This window comes from Anopheles maculipalpis, chromosome 3RL (assembly GCF_943734695.1).
Source record: "Anopheles maculipalpis chromosome 3RL, idAnoMacuDA_375_x, whole genome shotgun sequence".
In the NCBI taxonomy this organism is placed as follows: domain Eukaryota; kingdom Metazoa; phylum Arthropoda; class Insecta; order Diptera; family Culicidae; genus Anopheles; species Anopheles maculipalpis.
In genome coordinates, this window is record NC_064872.1 from 35,567,945 (window position 1) to 35,587,134 (window position 19,190).

Below are 19,190 nucleotides of genomic sequence, written 5' to 3' on the forward strand. Positions count from 1 at the left end.
TTTGGCTTACGCTACGATGGTATCGGGTACATCAAGCAGAGAATGGTAGTGCACGGTACAAAACCGCAGCACCACACTCTCTATGCTAAATTTAAACATTATTTAAAAAAAAAGCATCACTTATTACGCCACCCGTGTCACATGCGTGATTTATCTGGTGGTCTTCAACTTCCAGCGCAGGAACAGGAAGGCAGCAACTCGCAACACAATGAAAATAACGATCAGCGCAACAATGTCAAGTGTGAAGTTGGCGTCCAACATGTCCAGCTCCTCCAGCGTGGTCGTGGGCGACTTGAAATGACAGTACACCTGGTGACACTTGAGCTTTTCGCGACCGTATGAGTAGGTGGCCAGTGCGGTTCCCTCGAAACCGTAGCGAATGTAGGATAGATACGTGATCCACCGTAGATAAATTGGAATGGCGTCGAAGGATACGAAGAAGCCGGAGAACAGCAGGAATGGTACGGACATGACTGGGGCCAAGAACACACCGTTCTGGACGTTCATTGCAGCACCGACAACCAGACCGACACTTTGTGCGACGAATGAAATGAGCAGACAGGAGCTAAGGAACATTGCGAACCGGAACCATTCAAGTGGTTGTGACGTGAAGTAATAGACGATCGAGACGTAAATCACGCAGAAGATTGTCTGGAAACAAAACCCATATCATCAGTGAGTGATTTGACTACATTAAGAGTAATAATTTCCCCAACCTACCTGGAATGGTATATCCGAGACTGTTATAGCAAGATAGTACGATCGTAACGAATACCATCTATTAAAGTTTTCCTTTAACAGTACCGGCATCTCGAGAGGGACTGTAAGAAGCGGGAGATAAAAAGCACATCAATGACGATCATTTCAACGTCAAAAGAGAGTCAGACACTTACAAGAAAGAATCGTAATTGTCATGGACGTGTACATCAGGAACAGCATGTTGAAGAACAGGAAGCCCAAATTACTGAGCACCTTAGCGCCATCGTTACCGATGTCGTAGTACAGTGTGCCAATCAGGAATCCAACCAGGATGTGAGCAAACAAACGCAAGTACATGAGAGTCTATAACAGATCAGCGAAAGATACCATTAATATCTGCTATTTGAACCGAGGTTAAGGATCAAGAAAAAACATACCCAATCACGTCTACTGAAAAGCAGCGTTCGTTTCAACACAACCCAAAACTGGTGGAATTCCGACGTTGGGTAACGTTCGGGCGTGTGGTCATTTTCAGCCTCACCCTCAACCGGTAGCAGCGCACTATTAACCTCAGGCTCGCGGTCCGGTTCAACAGCGATTTTGATCGTTTCCGTCTCCTTTGCAATATCATTCACCATCGACGTTGGCAGCAAACCGTTTCCACCGAGGTTCAGATTGTCCGCGTACTTGTTCGCACCACCGTTCATGCGCTCATAGTTCACCTTCAAGTTGGCATTTCCGTTTGCTGCATTTTCATTCTTCTTGTTCTTCTGTGCCGGGAAGTCAAGCTCGCTGCGGATATCCTTCTTGCCGTTCTCGATCGCATTGACAAGCTTGCGCGTATGATCACCATGCTCACCGCACGATACCTCAATAACGTAACTGGCCGGGTTGTGATACGATGGGCAATCGAGATCGAGCGTACCCAGGAACGGAACCAGCTGTCGCGTACTACCCTGATACACACACTGGCCATCGGCGAGTGTGTACAGCTGATCGAACATCTCGAACAGACGGGCCGACGGTTGATGGATGGTGCAGATGATCGTACGTCCACCACGGGCCAAGAATTTGAGCAAGCTTACACACTGGAAACAAGTCGAGCTGTCCAATCCCGATGTTGGTTCGTCGAAGAACATTACCGGTGGATTGTTCACCAACTCCAGTGCAATTGACAAACGCTTCTGTTGACCACCGGATAGGTTCCGCGTCAACGTTGGACGGTGTTCCTCCAGACCGAGAGTGTCCAGAATTTTCTTAATCTGTGAAGAATAATTCTTCGTGAGCTAATCTGTCTAATATCTGAGGATCAAGCAATTTGCCACTTACCACATCCTGCTTCTCACTCTTGTCCACCTTCTGGCTAAGCTTCAGGCTAGCGGCTACGTACATCGATTCCTCGACAGTCAAGTTAGCGTGCAGCTGATTATCCTGCATAATGTAGGCGGAAAGTTTGCGGAACTGGCTCAGGTTGCGTTCCTTTCCATTCATCGTTATCGAACCATCAATGTTTGTCGTTCTGCAAGTTTATAAAGTAAAACTCTGTTTAGAGTACTATTGTAAAGTAATTAAAATGTGACTACTTACTTGTAACCGGAAAGGATGTTCAGCAGCGTACTCTTGCCCGCACCGGACGGGCCCATAATGGCGGTCAGTTCTCCCGAGCGCAGCTTGCCGCTGACCTCTTTCAGGATTGTCTTCACATCTGGTAATAGAGAAAAGGGTGCGAAACAAATAAGGAAATGAGGTATTGTAAGAATAAATAAAACGTTGTACAAATAAGGAAATGTCATGCAGAGATAGAGTTTACTGTGTCTATGTGCTATTTGCACAACGACTATGTGACACCAGCAAGTGGTAATGTCATTGGCAACAGGTCAAACGATCAATACGTGATGGATGATTCTTGCATTACTCGTCTCAATCCCTCTCACGTTATTGTGATCACAGAAACCTACTAGTTTGATGAATTCCGCTACTACTACAGAGTTCTCTGAATCAGCGTAATTAAAAATCCACAGTGATTGGATTTTTGCCTCGATTTCTCTTTTCTACCTTCCCCGAACCATCTATAATTACTACCCTTGCGAAATGCAAGCCAGCCCTGCAGGCAAAGGATCGCTAGAATGTCGCTAAAGTTCTGTCGATCTGGTTCGCGTGGGGGTCGCGTTTAATTGATGCCCGTGGAAGGTCTCGGAGGGTGGCAAGGTTTTTCCATCGGATCCAAACTTCACATGCACATCGGCGACGAGTGACTCAAACGGTACACGCTGACTCTTAACGTTCTCTTATCACATCTACCATCGAACGGTATCGAACGATGCATCGCTGTGAGTTAGGTTGGTAAAATCTGTTTTCCTATAATAATAATATGCCTGCTTTGTACCTTCGCGGATGGTAATAACAGTTGGTAGCGGTTAAATTATGCACCGAGATTTAAATGCAAGGTTATAAAACGGAAGAGTCCCAACATACACTGTAGGGCAGGCTGGGAATTACCTCCGAGTCGTGCATTCATGAGTGTTGGAAACTGTTGCAAACTTTCCCACATTAATAATTGAAGCAGTATTGATCATAAACTGCTCTATCAACCCAATGCCCCCAGAAGCGGGTCTGCAGGGTCTTGAATATCTGCCCGCTGTGTAAAGAAACCCGAGAAAGGAACCAATCTTCAACTGTAACTTCTTTGTTTTATCAACTGTTTAAAATTATGATCCAAAAGAAGATTCTGATGACATTGTGGTGACATTGGAGCTCGGAATTTACACAATATGCACGAAATTGAACAAAAAATGGTGCATTCGAGTGAACAATTGGTGTTAAAATTCAAAGAGATGATATTCACGCCAGATTTTTGTGGCAAATCCATCTTCCAGGTGCTATCAACCAATGCAGTGAGTAGCCATGTTTCTTCATCAAAAATCGCATCGCATCAAGGCATGGTGTAAACAATTTGCATATACCACCCCTGAGTTGGAGAAGGGGAAAATTGGAATTCAACATTCTCTCTAAACACACTCACACACACAGAAACACAAAAGTTATCTTTGGTAGCACATCTTCCCTTGTCTTCGAGTTGGTCGAAATTCAACCCCATCGTCTGTTTTCGAGCTGTGATGATGTTGCGGTGCGTGGAATGGCAAGGTCAATTCCAGTGACCGCTGTTGGTACGCTAGAAATTAAAAATATATATGTATACACCTCTGACAACATCATTCACCAACAGTCTCGAGGTGTAGACGAGTCGGCAAAGCGATATAAATCTCCCCTCCCATCATACCGATCACATCATCGTCTCTTGGAGAAGTGGAGAAGAATTTTTGGCAACTAGACAACCTTAAAACCGGTTAGCAAAAGCATATCCAAAGTCCTGCAACAGCGCAGTACGTTGATAATGGTTGTTTGCTTTAAACTTGCTGGAGCAGTTTAAGGTTGTCGCGACTTGTTTGAATTAATCGCGTGGAAAAAGGGAATTTCCGCGAAATGTGCGTTCCTCGGGGTTCGTGCATAAGATCATGGTCACGCTGTTACCGGGGGATTTATTTGTGTAAGCGGTTGTTGTTTCAGCTAGTCAGCAAAACAGGTTTTCCATTACTTTTTTGAAGAGTTTTAATGTTAGGAAGAAGGGAATTATTCTTGTTTCAAGCAAGTGTTCCATAAAGAATCGTATTGCTAAGGAGCAAGTTGCTTTTCGTAAAAAGGAGGGTGTGGACATTGTTTCTAAAATCAATACTTGCACACCCATCTCAATGTTTCTCACAATCATTGACGATCGACAACACACCGTGCATGAGACGAACAATTAAAAACTAAAAAACAACAACCCCTCCGTACGATCATCATCCCCCTCAATGGTGTAACTGACTAATTAATGATATATCTAGACAACCGATCGTTTTAAAAATGAACCAGCAATGAGTCGTACGATCGAGTCTAAACTTAAGCAAAACCGATTATTACTAAAAGTAACAAGCCGGAATCGATGCACTGCAGGGTGTATGGAGGGTGTACTAGGAAGGTGTTTTTACCCGTAATTATATTGACTACAACCTAGGCTAGTAGAACACATTTCATCCCTAAATGCGATGATACAGGCAACAGTTGCTTTTCAACCATGCTCACTCTTTCTAGCAAGTCTATTGGGCTATTGCTATTAAATAACTATTAACCTTGTGTGAACTAGTTCCACCTAGGTAGCTCGTGGCCACCGTTACAGCCACGGGGTCATTAATATTGATTTTTGTTGAACATCCTTACACATAAACATCCAGTTCCCATACTTAGCTTTAATGGGTGGAAAAAATGAATTTCAAATATGTTTACTCCGGCCCGGGATACGATTGTTTTCGGTGGTCGTAACCAATGCAGTCACAAAATATCAGGCCACTACCAGGTGCCCTTATCTTTACTTCTTCGTCCACCCTGGCACTCGATAAGATGCACTGTAAGCACAGCAATTCGCTGCCCGGAACAATCGATCCCATGTCGAATCGATGCTCGTGATAAGCGTGAGCTCTATGCCTTATCGCCGCTGTGCCTAGCAGCTGATCGTGTTCGTGCGTAACAGTGAGCTAAATTGTTCATTTCAGAGGTTCAAAAATATCGTTCAAAGTTCGGTTTGTATTGAGTTCGCTTTCTGCTACTGCAATGCCCAACAACGCCCACAAAGGAACATCCGATTACTCATCCTTGTTCCGGACCCGATCACAAAACTCATTGAAGCACGATCGTCGCCTTCACAAAGAAAAACTTGGCGCCCTATGTTCCGATCATCCAGCACGCAAAAACTGACTCATGGATCGATAGTATTTGCAAATGGATAAGAACGAACGAAATGCTTCATTCTATTGTTACAATTGTTTTTCAAACAGCCACAATCGACCAAGCGCGAAGGTCAAAGGTTCAACCTCGTGCTAAAACTCTGACGTACCCCATATCATTGCCATTCGCAATCAATTAACGAAGAAATATTTGCAAACAGAAACACAAATCAGCACATCATCATCTCGCATTCAGTGCAAACACTTCATCACTTCGTCTTTGATCCGGTTACGGAGTGTTGGAAAGAAAAAACAACACCACAATTATAATGATGGTTTTTTAAAATTCATGACGTAAAAGGGTGCAATTGTTTCGGATGAAAAGTTTGTACGATCGAACAAGAAATTCTCACACCGTCAGCGGAATGTGTAATCATTTAGGAGGAATAATTTTCAACGTCAAATCGGTGTTTTTTTTTTTTGCAAATTGTTAAAGTTTCCCGCATTAGTCATAACGAAGTGTTTGCGATAGTGAAAGAGTTCCGGCTGATTTATATTATTCATTTTATTATTTTCTATTGCAAAAATCAGATATTGAGTACTGAAATATCATCTAAAGAGATTATTTTATTTATATCGTTGGTGCAAGTGTGCCACGTCCAGCAATTCATTCTGCAAATTATTTAAATTTATTTTAAAATGCTGCATTTAGTTTGATTACTATTTAACAGACTTAAATAAGTAAATACTGATCAGTTCCAGAAAAAAGAAAGAAACTTCGGTTTTAGAAATGTTTTAAAAATGGTTGAAATGTGGTTATTTTTGTGCTTTGGGAGTGCCACATAAAATCATGTGGTACCAATAAGCACAATTATTCCACCAATTCCTCCTCTTTTTGTGCTTTAAGAATAGTTTGGTGAAGACAAGAACTTGAGCGCTTCGGGTCACCGAAGTGCTTTATTCTGTCAAGGATTTTACTCTGTGAAGGAACTGGTAATACAAAAAAATCTGAATCGGATTCTGTGTTGATGTGTCGATCGATCGAGTTGCGTATCCCTAACTCGCTCAACTCTCAACAAAAATGGCGAAAAGTGTGTGGCACTCTTGCCCCAAACAGTGGTGGCCCTTTTGCCCCAAAAAGAATTTTATTTTAATGTAGCAATTTTCCGTGAACTTGTTCATTTCATCTGACCTCAAAAATCGATGTTTTTTTGTCTCAACTTTGACAAGTAAAATAAAGTTTTTAATTTTTTGTTTGACTATGTGTTTTGAAACTGTAAAAATAAATGCTAGGTTGCTCACTTCTCTCCATGACACACTTGTCCTAATTCCGCTATATAACAGCACTTAGCGGCTCCCTAGGAGCGAAGGATTGAAAATTTTCCGATTCAATGTAATGTTTTGATCTTTGATTCTCTCAAACAAATTCTACCTAACATCAAGCAATTAAAATCCTTGCTAATAAAGCAAATAACATCTCTCTAGCATTTTACATGAACTATCAAGTCAAGATAATTGAATAAAAAACTATTTTTAAAAAAATATTCCAACAAAGTTTTATGACATCTTCCTACAAGTTCCTTTTAGCAGCTTTGATATTTAAAAACACATCAGCAGAGATTTTTATTGTCTCTTTCATATGAAAAAGCAGCCTGCCTCCATTGTGTCACCACGTTTGTAGCCACACGATCTACTCACGCACCTCACAAAACACAAAGCCCGGTCGGTTTGCGAGTGATGGTAAACAGAACGTCAACAAAACCACAAAGTTTGTCGTCTAACCAACCCAACCAACAGGACCATTAGCAAGATCGCAAAGGTCGTTTGCCATTAAAGCTTGTCCACTCGCGCAACCTGCGCAGATCACAGTTAGAGACAACACAGGAGGAACGTAAAGCCATGGACTAATTAGACATGCCACCGACGGACCTGCGGATAAAACCGGTTCGCGTGTTTGATTGTGCAGCACCGATCCTGCACCAAGGTAGGAAAGGTGCGGCAGCCATCTTGACCCTTTGGGACACGTGATCAGGACTCGAACGCTAATAGCCGATTGGCCACACTTCCGGAACGTGCAGGCATAACGGGTGGTCATTCTCACGTGTAAGGTGAAGGTGGAAAATGATAGGGATCGGGTCAGCAAAATGGCCACGCGTGTGATCATGATAGCTTTAGCCTTAAAGATCAACCTTTTTTTAATTGTTTGTTTTTGTCGACCCTCGCCAGGGGGGTTGGCAAAAAGGGCGCTTGAAATTAAGTGTTGTTTTGCTTTTGCCAACAAAGCTTTTAAAATGTAACGAGGTTAACGAGGTGAAACGAGCCATTTTCAACATCTTTTTACTTGAAAGGAAGGATTTTATAGCCACAGTAAAGAGGAAAATAGATTATCAAGACTAATCTGAAAAGAAAAAATAAACCTTTTCTTTTTTCCATTCACTTTCTGCAGGGGTTTTTATTCTCTATTTTGATTGATGGTTAAGAAAATATGAATGTAAAAACGAACAACATCCAGACGAAAAAAAAAAAGATTCTCCCCCCTCAAGGTTAATTGAGCGGACGGAATTTCATCAGTAATCCAGCAAAGGAAAAGCTGATAAGATGCTATATTTATTTGAGCTGCTTGCATATGTATAGCAGCGATAAAAAACACGCAATATCTTGACAATCTACAATCTAACGATTACTTCATTTTAAAAAATCCCAACCACATCAAAGCACCCCACCATACAAACACCCCATAAATGGTAAACCGGTAGTAGCGGGCAGCCTTCAAAAGCCGGATATTTTGCTTTTTCTCTTTTTTCGTGTGCGTGTTGGTGTGCTCCGACTTTATATGAACCGTTTGCAAATAATGTTGACCGGCTGGCAGTCCGGGTGGCTTCTAAGCGTCCACCGTCCCTCCCATGTTTGTGTAGCGAGAAACAGTGTAGCGAAAAATCCCCCAATCGCGACGATCGTAATGTGATCGACTTTATAATCGATGCGCATGCAAATTGTGTCCTATACGAATCGAATCAAAGTCGCAATTCCCGTTGCTTGTTATACGTGGACACATTTCTTTTCGCAGGTGATCGCCAATGATCGCCGCAGTGTTTGTTGTCCGGTGGATGTGATGATCCTCGACGCCGTGAGACAAACCCAGGAAGTGCCACGGTCTTACCGTTTGTACATAAAGAAATGAAATTAAAAAAAAATACAGGGGTGCTACTTACTGTTGCGACGTCCTTCCTTGACCCGGTACGTAAGATTGTGGAAGGCCAGATCGACGGGTGGCCGCGTTGGCAGATTGGAGAGCGTCTTCGGCTGGGACGGTACGATCTGCACCCGTACCGAGCCATTTTTCCTATTGTTATCGTCGAGCAAATTGTTAGTCAGACCGCTACTGGTGCCAAGACCGGCAAGATCGTTCACTTCCGCCATATTGGAAGTGTGGTGTGTTTTTCGTGTGTTCTCCGGCAACTACTCAAGCAACAAGCTGTTCGTGTTCGTTTTTTTTTTTTTATGTTTCCACCCCGTCGAAACGACGCGCTTCTTTGTTTGTGTTCTAACCGTTAGAGGTGTCTAACCATTGGGTAAGAAGAACTATGGCTTGCACCAGGAACTGCGACAACCGAGCTTATCACGACTACTGACTGATTCACTAGATTCAGGGCACACACACAAACGGGCACAATGGCGGTTGTTTTCACTGACCACTATTTTCCAGCGGTTACTGTGACGTACGGTATGTTTTTGTTTAGCGTTTGTGCCATCAAACCTTGACAGAACCTAACCGACCGATCGACTGATCACGTCACAAAAGCTGAAGCACCCAAAACAAATCCCCTGCTGGCGGATGCAGTTTCGCTTCACTGCAACGAACTTTCATACGCCGATGCACTTTCTTCTACAACGGGGTTTTCCTTTCCCTTTTTCGACTTGCTTCGTGGTTGCTTAGCAAGACGATGGCTACTCTCACTTGTGCAGCCTGTGGTGCAACTTGATCACACTTCCGGTACTTGGAGGGGCAAGCATTCGATATCCTCTCCCAGAAACCTAGCTCTAGCTGGCACACACCAGTACACTTTCCTCTCGATTTTTTTGGTTGCGTTTCAATGATTCATGCACGCGTTTTTTTGAGTATTTAACTTCGAGACGATGATCGCTTTCGAGAAAATTGAAGTAAGATGCGTTCTTCCTATCACTGTGCACGCACGGCCAGGAAAGAATGCTTCGACACAACACAATTTAAAATAAAAACGAAAACGCTGAGACACACACGAACGGCGGTGTCTGCACTGTGTGTCCCGTGGGGTGCCAAACAACGAGTGATTCGAACGCACGACACTGGGCCCGAGCGCACCACAGATGTGGGAAGTAAAAATCTACGATATGCGACACACATACACGCACACGCGGGGGTGCAAGAATACGACGATGGAGACGCCCGTGACTCGTTGCGTGCGTCCTCCAAACAGCATGACACGAACACTATTGCCCCCCCTGTTTACCATCATTTGTGTTGGTGCAGTGGTCGTAACGACGGGGGTAAGCAATGCCTTTTCCGACCCCAACCTTCATTGTAAACCAATCGCACTGTAAAGCAATCGTAGTCATCGTTTCATTCTTTGTTTCCAGCTGTGCGTTCCTCCATTGCTGCATTACTACCACAATCCCTTACGTGTGTGTGGGTCACCATAGTCGACCACCAATACAGTGACAGTGTCGCGTGCTGTAAAGGTTATAGCCAACACACCCTTTGTGGGCAAGGCATTGTGTGGGGGTGCAGAGAAAGAGAGGAAGCGTGTGCAGCTGTGCGTGAGCGAGAAGGCAGTGCGGTGTGGATCTCCATGGTGATGATGCTCGGGGTTGTATGCAACTATTGTGAGGTTGCAAACAAGCGATCGATGCCACGCAACAAGTGCTTTTAAAAAGTGCATCCAAGTGCATAATCGCGTTGGATTGTTCTTCGGTCATTTTGTTTTGTGCAACTACAGTTGTAATAAACTGTATAGCTGTGGTTGATGGTGTAACAGTATTGGATTATCGTAGAACAAGATAAATTGGAAGAGATAAATCGTTGGCGCATGTCGACGATAATGAGATAAGAAATAGATTACAGGCGCTCGAACCTCAAAACACTGAACGTTTTTATATGTGACGTCAGTTGTAGCATTAAAATTTCAGATGGTATTTAGGTATTTTTGGAGCCTTAAAACATATTTCTGAACATATTTGTTTGTCCCTTTTTTTTAATGCAGGATATATGTAATGCCTATAGGCTCTCCATACCTTACTCCTTTTCCATATGTCTCTCCAAATATCCGATTATAACAGCAATTCCACCGGGCCGGTAGTGTATTCGCCAGCGGTCTCGGTCTTCAAACGGTGGGACCGGGGTTCAAATTCCATCCGGTCCGTTCCCCCGTAGTGTGGACTGACTATCCAACTACGTGGTATCGGCAGTCTAATAAGCCATTCGATGGCAGGCGTGGCCTTAGAGGTGATTAAGCCAAGACAAAAACAGCAAATCCAACAGATTGGGAGGATGAACGGTATGGCTAAATTTGGGACTCAATTGGGGGCTTAGGAGAATGGCAAGAATTTGTTGTCGGTGTCAGGGGCGGCTGGATATACTTTCTGTCCCAGAACTTTAAATACCTTTCTGTCAAACGGAACTTTAAATGCCTAGGATGCGTATGTCGTCTAATGACACTGGGAGTTGGGACTGATAGGAATTCCATCCCCAAAAAAAGGAAGGTCGAATTAGAATGACTCTACGCTTAGCAAAGAGCTCCCGATTATTGGGGAGTTACTATTATCAAAAAAGCAAAATAAGGTTGAAGTTGACATCTCAGAATAACCTAGAACGTAACGGAACGAAAAGGATGTCGAATAAAAGAATTGACCAAAAAAATAAATACATTCCATTTAGCCAATCACCCAACAAAACCACAGCATTTGTGTGTCGATACCGAAAAGTACGATGCCGACTCGTGTCAATAGATTGAAGCCACAGACAAAAAAAGCTCTCACAAAATGTGCTTTGTCAGCACTTGAAGAACTGGTCCCCCCATCATGGCATACCCCTACCGAACAGACTCGGGCAGAAGGATGATTCATCTGCAATTATTTGCTTTCTGTAGAATATTTAAAACAAGCAAACAAGCAAATAAGGAAAATAGTTACACTGTTGACTTTGCGAAGATTAAAGCAGTTTTTTTTTGTGTGTGTGTGGTGCTTTGCTCCGATAGTTTGCCGACCTTGATGGTGGAATATTTGCTGAATCTGTGTAAACAAATCAATTAAACTTTACATACATCACAGCTACCGACATGACACAACGCAACTGTGTTATCCTACGGGAACTTATGAGCAATCACAGAACGACACAGCACGACTCGACAACGGCAAACGTCAACTGACTAAACGCCACTTAAGATGCCAGTCATGTTGCGTAAGTAGATTTGACGTAACGACGTTAGACGAATCGAAAAGAGCCTATTACTAGTACCAGAGCTGAGCTTTGAACGCTTAAAGTACTTAGAATTTATTTCCCTCCACCCAACCCAACATCTGGAGGTTGGTCACCCTTTCAGCACACAACCTTCCTGGAGGAATTTCAATCGAACGCATACAATCAGTAGTGACAAAAGATGCAGCAAAATTGCAGTATATTTCACGGCTTCGTTATCGCTGGTGTTGCATCGCTCTAGAGGTGCTTTACCAATGTCCCCTTCATGGAAGCACCTCCCATTAGAACGGGACCGGGTGTTGTTTGGAAAAAATGGATCCACTCCACTTCGTACGAATACACGAAACCGAACGGAATCACAGTTCGCTTTGGACTTTGGAGTTCGAATGGACTTTACACTGATAAGAAAGCGTAGGGTGGGCTAAGGCTAACTCTCTTAGCACACTAGACACTGCTCTACACACAAACAGATGCGTTATCTGAATCACTGCAATGGAAAAATGGAAAGGAATGAATAAATCTAAAGCTTCACGCCAAATGACTGGCGTTTGGATGGATGTTTCCGTTCGGATCCAAAAATAAAAATTCAACCGATTCGATGAAACATTCATTTGCCACTGGAATCGGAATGCGTTCAACACATCTCCATCGCTCAGGCAGAACAGCCTTGAGACACTGTTATCACGCATCTGGGCGTCTAGGGAGGTGCTTTTTTGTAAATATTTTGGATGGCTAACGTGTAAATATCATTACGCGGAGGATCAACAACCCTGGCTAAAGTTGATGGGAGAGGGTACGAGCTTTGAATGTTGTAATTGTAAACTGTTGTTTCATTTGAATTGCGACGCGGTGTCAATTGGTTGGACTTTGAAAGTTCATAGCGTAGCGTAGCGAACAGTAGGGAAGAGAGTAACCACAAATCTGATTTTTATCAATAAGCAAATTCTTTCGGAAGACGACAAACTAGTTGCATACTATTAAAACATAATAATATTCACTAAGCTTGAAAGTATGACATAAATTCTTGTAGAGACAAGTAAATCCGTAAATGTTGTCAGTCTCCAAGCTCATTTTATTGACCAAGTATGCGATCTGAAGACAGCCAAGTCACACCAAAATTGCAGGATACTTCGTGTTGAACGCTCCTTGGAACCTTTTTTCAAGCCACACTGAAAACAGTTTGCTGCTTAGTAAATTTTTCAATCGAAGATATACGAAAGTAAAGCTAACCGAGCATGCCGATTGAATCATCAGAATTCATTAAAAGATAAAAATCATTCAAATAAATCCGAGATCTGTGGATCCGAGCGTCATAGGATCCATGTAACTCCATAGATCGGTCAGCAACATTATCACAATTTCGTTAGACGACCTAAGACTCATGGTGTTTTTATATATTTTACCAGCGGTGCCGGACTTCAAACGGCAGGACCGGGGTTCAAATCCGATACGGACCCGTCCCCCTGTGGTGAGGACTGACTATCCAACTACGTGGTATTGGCAGTCCAGTAACCTTGATGACCGGCATAACCTAACAGGTCGTTAAGCCAAGAAGAAGATACTGTTAACCAATGATATCAACTGTACAGTGTTCAGTACAGCTAGAAGTACGTTAGCTTATGTGTACAAATCCAAAGTGTTGCAATCAATCTTATGCAGTGAGGGAAAATTTAGTAACGGATTAAAGTAATTCCGGAACTACACCGTGGCCATCAATAATTTGATAAGAATTACACCCATTTCCGTTGTAACCTTGGTATTAAAAATCACACCCCTTTGGCTATGACGTACCGAAAAACACCCAAACGACCTTTGAGCAACTTGATAAGAACATCCTTCAAATAAATCGCAGAACAGCTTGTTGAATTTGATAAAATGGGGTTTTCGTGTGATTGAGTGAAGGTATGGTGTGTGTGTGTGCTGGTGTGGATTTGTGAGTATTTTTGTCACGTGTGGAATTTGCAACGTTACGGCACATATTTCTCCAATCATCTAATGATTGGAATTTCTGTTCCATCAGCTTTCTTAACAAGCCATCACCTGGACAACCTTCTATGAATGCGTTGATCTGCGACATTCAACTACAAGAATAATTAGTTTTACATGGCAGTTGTACAACTTTAGAGCTTGTTCGCTAGAATCGCAAAAAGCGCCCGCTTAAGGTCAACAATGTCTGAAGTACGTTCAACTAGACAGAGAATTAAAATTCATTTTACGAAGATTTTAAATGAGACAAAAAATATCTCAGTCGATATTTTATTTGAACGACAATCCTGCCTCAAAATGCTAATTGGACCTCGTTGCTGGATCGCTCAACTACTGCTTTAGTATTTCTTTCTGCTGCTCATCTACAACATCATTTTCAATGCGCTACACTAAACCTTAGACAAATCTTCACTATCTAGCCCCATTAAGCTGCTCAGTCTGAGTGACATGCATGCAGTGTGAGTGATGGGTCCGTGTTTGCGTTCATCACCGCTCGTCCGCGATGAGGTCAATATTCAAATTAGCACAAACTCCGATCGCCTTGACGTCAGTTGGAACACCGCGTGAACCGAACACAAAGACCGAAGGGCTACTGCCTTTATCAGCGCAGTCAAAGAGTGACCAAAGGGACAGTCCAAGTGTGCTAAAGTGTTGTTGCCCTGCTGGCCCCCACACTCGAAGAGCTCTTATCAGCTTCATTAAGCGATTTGCGCTTTGAAAGTCTGTTTTTTTTTTGTATTTAAAGGTTTGCAGCTGAGAAAGATACAAGGAGGCCCTAGCTAAAGGTGGATCATCTCCACACAGCTACAAGTCTTGGCTTGTTGGGCTTACTAACATGTTTCCAACTAACACGATCTCCTTCAAGCCGTCGCTTGAAAGGTTGTCACTTCCGGGAGCGACTCGTCTAGAGACTTTGCTTGAACTTGTGCTAAGTAAACTCGATAGATCAACTGGCTCCACACGTCTCCTTCTCGTTTACAGCAGTGGTGCCATTTGACCTAGATCATCGAAGTTAGCTGAATGTTCTATGTGTTTTATTGCGCTTAAGCTTCCGGTAGGGTCGGGATCGGGTGCTTGCTAATTATCAGCTCACGATAGGCTAATGGCGAACTTCCACTGCTAAATTGAAACCGTTTGACTCACACCGTTCGGTTGAGGGCGGTTTTGATACCACATATCAATTAGTTGAGACCTTCTATCAACATAAAACGATATGATTGATTCCATTTGAGAACGCATGATTCAATATTTGAAGTATTGTTTATAATAAGTGTATAATGTCGTAATTGATGCATGAGTAAAATTTTATTTTATTATTACGTTTGACGGTATGTCGCCGTATTGTCGATTCATGAGTAAATCTTATATGAAAAATCCCATTAAATAACCATCTTATTGGCCGCTGTACTTAGGATTCTACAAATCGTCTCAATGATGAAATTTATAAACATTTGCATAATGTAATAAATTAAATTTTCTTACATTTTCACCTCCAACACTAGAACTGTCAGCTCATTAACGCCAACTGTCGTACCATCCCATCACCTTTAAGTTTTGCCGTAAAAAGTTCAATTTCAAAACCTACCCAAGCTCCAATCTCATCGATTAGCGGAACAGGCACGCGGAGATATTACGAAATATTGCCACTCCGCGGCACCAAGCAAGAAGAGGCAAAATAAATAAAATAATAAAAAAAAGTCCAAACCTCCAAGGGTAACGATCGTTCAAAGAACCCGTTCCTGCGACATCACGGTTCGTATGGCGTGTGGTATCGGTCCCGAAGTATTTTCGCAAGCCCGCCAAGAGTGTCACACAGTCAAGATGCATAAAACCGTGCCGAACCGGTACAGCCTTAGTTTTGTTGTTGTTACGCGCTCTCGGCCACCCTTCCTTCTCAAGGGTTGCGATCGTTTAAAAGATTCGCTAACAGGTACCAAGTTTAAGTTTACACCGGTTGTACGATGGATTCTGTTGCCCAGCACCCTGCCACGTGCCCTATTCCACCCCTAAAGGCAGGAGGGTACGGTGAGTGAGTAGCAGTTTTACCGCAACGCTTTCGTAATGCACATTCGATTCATTCAACTATGCGCCAGCCTCCCGTATCTACCAGCGGTGCGGGCAGCCCAGAAGCAGTCATGAATTTTGCGCACTTGACGCATGGCTCTGGTTGGGGCGAGGGTTGGGCAAGTGTCGAGAACCGCTCGACCGCGATCGCGAAAGTGATCAGACAGACGCGCGCGAAAAGGAAGCAACCGAAGTTTGGGGGATGGGTTGGAGCGTGTACATGGAAATGGCAGAGGGGGGGATTATAGTTTTCTAACTCGTTTCCACTGCACACGGTCAAATTCGAGTTCGCATGTTAGTTTCATAAGCGCCAGCGAATGCTGATGGAACCACTGGTGCCTAGAAGGTGGTATTTTTGAAGGCCGTCCAGTGCAGTGGATCGGTGGCAACAGACCGCGACATGCACCCAGGCGGAGCGGACGTTGGAAGAGAGGGTTGGGAAAAAAAATTCACCCAACGACAAACGACAGGCACGATAGCGGCACAACGAACCGAGCAAAGTTCGAGCCAGCGAGGGAGCCTTCTCAAGCGTTGTTTTCGACCGCGAGCGTGTAGAACGTTTAACCTAGTTTAGGCGACTAGCTGCTGGGGGAGGACATTTATACGACCACAAAGAGAAACCTCTCTCGAGTTGGAGAGAATTAAAAAATGCTAATTAAAATGTATTCCATCCGAGAATGACAAGTCCAGTTGCAATTCATTGAACACCTTCTGACAGCTGAAATTACTGCTACTACACTACCGTCTTGTTTAGTACCTGTCATCCAGGTGACAGACTTTCAAATCATAGTGATCCGTCCGTGAGTGATAGAGGCGTGGTGGTGGTGGTGCCCAACGCGACAGTCATATTACATCGATGGCCAATTACTACAAGATGCAATTTCCTAGAACCCGGAGGCAACCGACCATGCCGACTCCACACCCTTGCATTTTCCCCCGCCTCTTGAAGCGCCAAGGATCGTCGGTACAAAACGGTTGTGCGTTAAACATACACTAGCGGGCCAAATAACGTGGATAGCATTAGGCAACCGTTTCGCCCTCTAAACCTGGGCGATTCGTACAGCTCATTATGTTACCTCCAATTAATGCGTTTCCTTCAAACACACTCAGATGCACACATCGGATCGGAATTGCGTACGGATTTGCAAGCCGTGGTGTATCTTGCAACTGCAATCTTCTAGAAGGTTCTGCTGGAAGTGGTTGCATCTCTCTCTCTTTTGGGGGTGTATAATGGCCAGTTTGTGTAACAAGGTTCGTGTGCCAAAGAAGCGCAAACGTAACGCACCGAAGTCGAAGCAGAACCGTGACTCGGTAGAAATATGATTGCCAACGAATTTGGGTATCGAATTCTATCTAGATGGTTCTGGCGCTCACCTCACTCGACATGCGCTCCATCGGTTTCTACATCATTCTTCATGATCGGATAAGGAAAAAACTAGCTACGGGTAGTTGGCCAGTACCGGCCGTCGTAATGCCAATTAAGAGGATTAAGTTTTCCCATTTTCACCGTTGCTGAAGGTACTAATTTCTACAGCAAAATAGTATCATTAAATAAATTCATTCCAACATCGTCTACAGCTTAATTCAAATCATTTTAGAGCAGTTTTCTAATCACACCGATCGCGAATCAATCGATAACTTTGCTTGATGTTTAAGGTCAACGCTATCGCCTCGCAAGATTAGAAACTGCACGCGTCCGCACGCCTGCAACTTGTACGATTCAACCCGCGGGAAAGCAAACCCTCTCTAGGTTCAATGTCTGCAGCCAGTGCACAGTGTTCAGTCCATAAATTCACGCCATCGTACAGAACAGCGTCCGAAACAGCCAGCAGCAGCTGGGCAGAAACCGGTCGGAGACGGGCACACAAAAATTCCTTAGCCAGTTTTCCAGTACCTTAAGACACGCCACGGTAAACGGTCGGCAAAAGTAGGTCAAGTTGACTCGCCAAAATAAATCCAAATGGCGCGACATGTTGGAGCACTTTGCAGGTTTCCTGTGTCACGTGTTTGATGGTTTGTTTTTTATATCAATTTTGGGTTTTATTTACTTTAAAAAATCGATTAGTAGCATCCACGACTGGGAGTCAAATTTCATCCTAACCATGCCTCCATAGTGAGGACTAATTCTCTAAATGCGTGACATCATCAATTCTAGTAAGACGTTAAGTCAATAGTAATCACGTATCCACACTAACTATTCCCATCTACTACTGTTTACTAACAACGCACACTATTATTTCGCAATGACACTTGAATGACGTTTGGTCAGTTTGCCTTCGACCGGACATCGCACAAAATATCGAATAAAACGTGGAAAAACGAACACGATCGATGTTGCTTCTATACCGAATTTTCCCTCCAGAAATGATTCACCTGGAGAACAGCAGCACGAAAAACACACCAAACCAACGTAACATGACACTTACATGTTGTTCTTCAGCACGTACTGCTTATCCATGTTGCCGGCCGTTGTTGTTTATTATTTTGAAACTTCGATTCCGTCAGTTCGTTGCACTCAAGCGGGCGCAAACGTTTATGCGACACGATACACGCACGCAAACACCACGACCGCGCACTTTCTTCCCGCAATTCCCGCTAACGTGTTGATGTTCCGTATCTGGGCTGCCGTATGTCTGCTACACACTCTATGCGGTCATTCGCCAAATGTCGCACCAAGTCCCACTACACCACCACTCTTTCACTGCTCTGGGATGCGTTTTGTTCTGTTTTAGTGGCGACCTTATTGTAGCTCCATCGAAGCCGAGACACGGCAAATACTTACACCAAAAACACGTAACACTCGGACAGTTCGTGACGAATAAAAAATCCCCGTTCTTTGGGAAAAATTACATTAGTTTTTTTTTGTGACGAAATTAAACTTTCTCACTATTCTTTTCACTATTCACTGTGAATGTCAAACTTTCACACGCACCTTTTAAGTAGCTCTTGGTGCTCGGTCACACACACGAGCTGCAAAAGACCGATCCGCGCCGAAGGGACCAATGTGATCGAATGAAGTAGGAAAGCCACTGGTGCGGTTAAACAGACAGGCGAAACCGCGTAATACAAAAAAAAGCAGACAAAAACCTCTCCTCTCCTCAGTCGCGAACTCTTCGAGAGGCAACCGAGGCGTACCATATACCGTGATCGTGCGGGGCCCTATCAAACGGACCTAAAACCTCGAGATGCCCCTCCGTGTGCGCTTGGTTGGACGCAGCGCGAACTGT

General features: G+C 43.7%; 2 protein-coding genes across 4 annotated transcripts in view; both read right to left on the reverse strand.

Annotated features, from left to right (window-relative positions):
* LOC126565618 (profilin) overlaps nt 1-19,190 on the reverse strand; it is a 460,520-nt gene that overhangs the window by 219,083 nt on the left and 222,247 nt on the right. The gene's annotated exons all lie outside the window — the stretch shown is intronic.
* LOC126564212 (ATP-binding cassette sub-family G member 1-like) lies at nt 109-18,460 on the reverse strand. Of its 2 annotated transcripts, XM_050221193.1 has the most exons (8): nt 18,390-18,460; nt 8,672-8,802; nt 2,287-2,404; nt 2,029-2,218; nt 1,137-1,961; nt 894-1,062; nt 721-821; nt 109-651 (listed from the first exon to the last, which is right to left on the reverse strand). In XM_050221193.1, the coding sequence occupies exons 1-8, from the start codon at nt 18,419-18,421 to the stop codon at nt 151-153; spliced, it is 2,067 nt and encodes a 688-aa protein (XP_050077150.1). In that variant the 5' UTR covers nt 18,422-18,460; the 3' UTR covers nt 109-150. The 2 variants fall into 2 exon arrangements, with proteins under 2 accessions (XP_050077150.1, XP_050077149.1); XM_050221192.1 differs by lacking the exon at nt 18,390-18,460 and having other exon boundaries at nt 8,672-8,879.

What these genes read in the sequence shown, in the direction of transcription:
- LOC126564212 (XM_050221192.1), bottom strand. Translation starts at nt 8,879, where the DNA reads ATGGCGGAAGTGAACGATCTTGCCGGTCTTGGCACCAGTAGCGGTCTG. An exon ending in CAAGGAAGGACGTCGCAACA is followed by an intron (nt 2,405 to 8,671) that starts GTAAGTAGCACC and finishes CTCTATTACCAG; the next exon opens with ATGTGAAGACAATCCTGAAA. An exon ending in TCTCGGATATACCATTCCAG is followed by an intron (nt 652 to 720) that starts GTAGGTTGGGGA and finishes TTTTGTTTCCAG; the next exon opens with ACAATCTTCTGCGTGATTTA.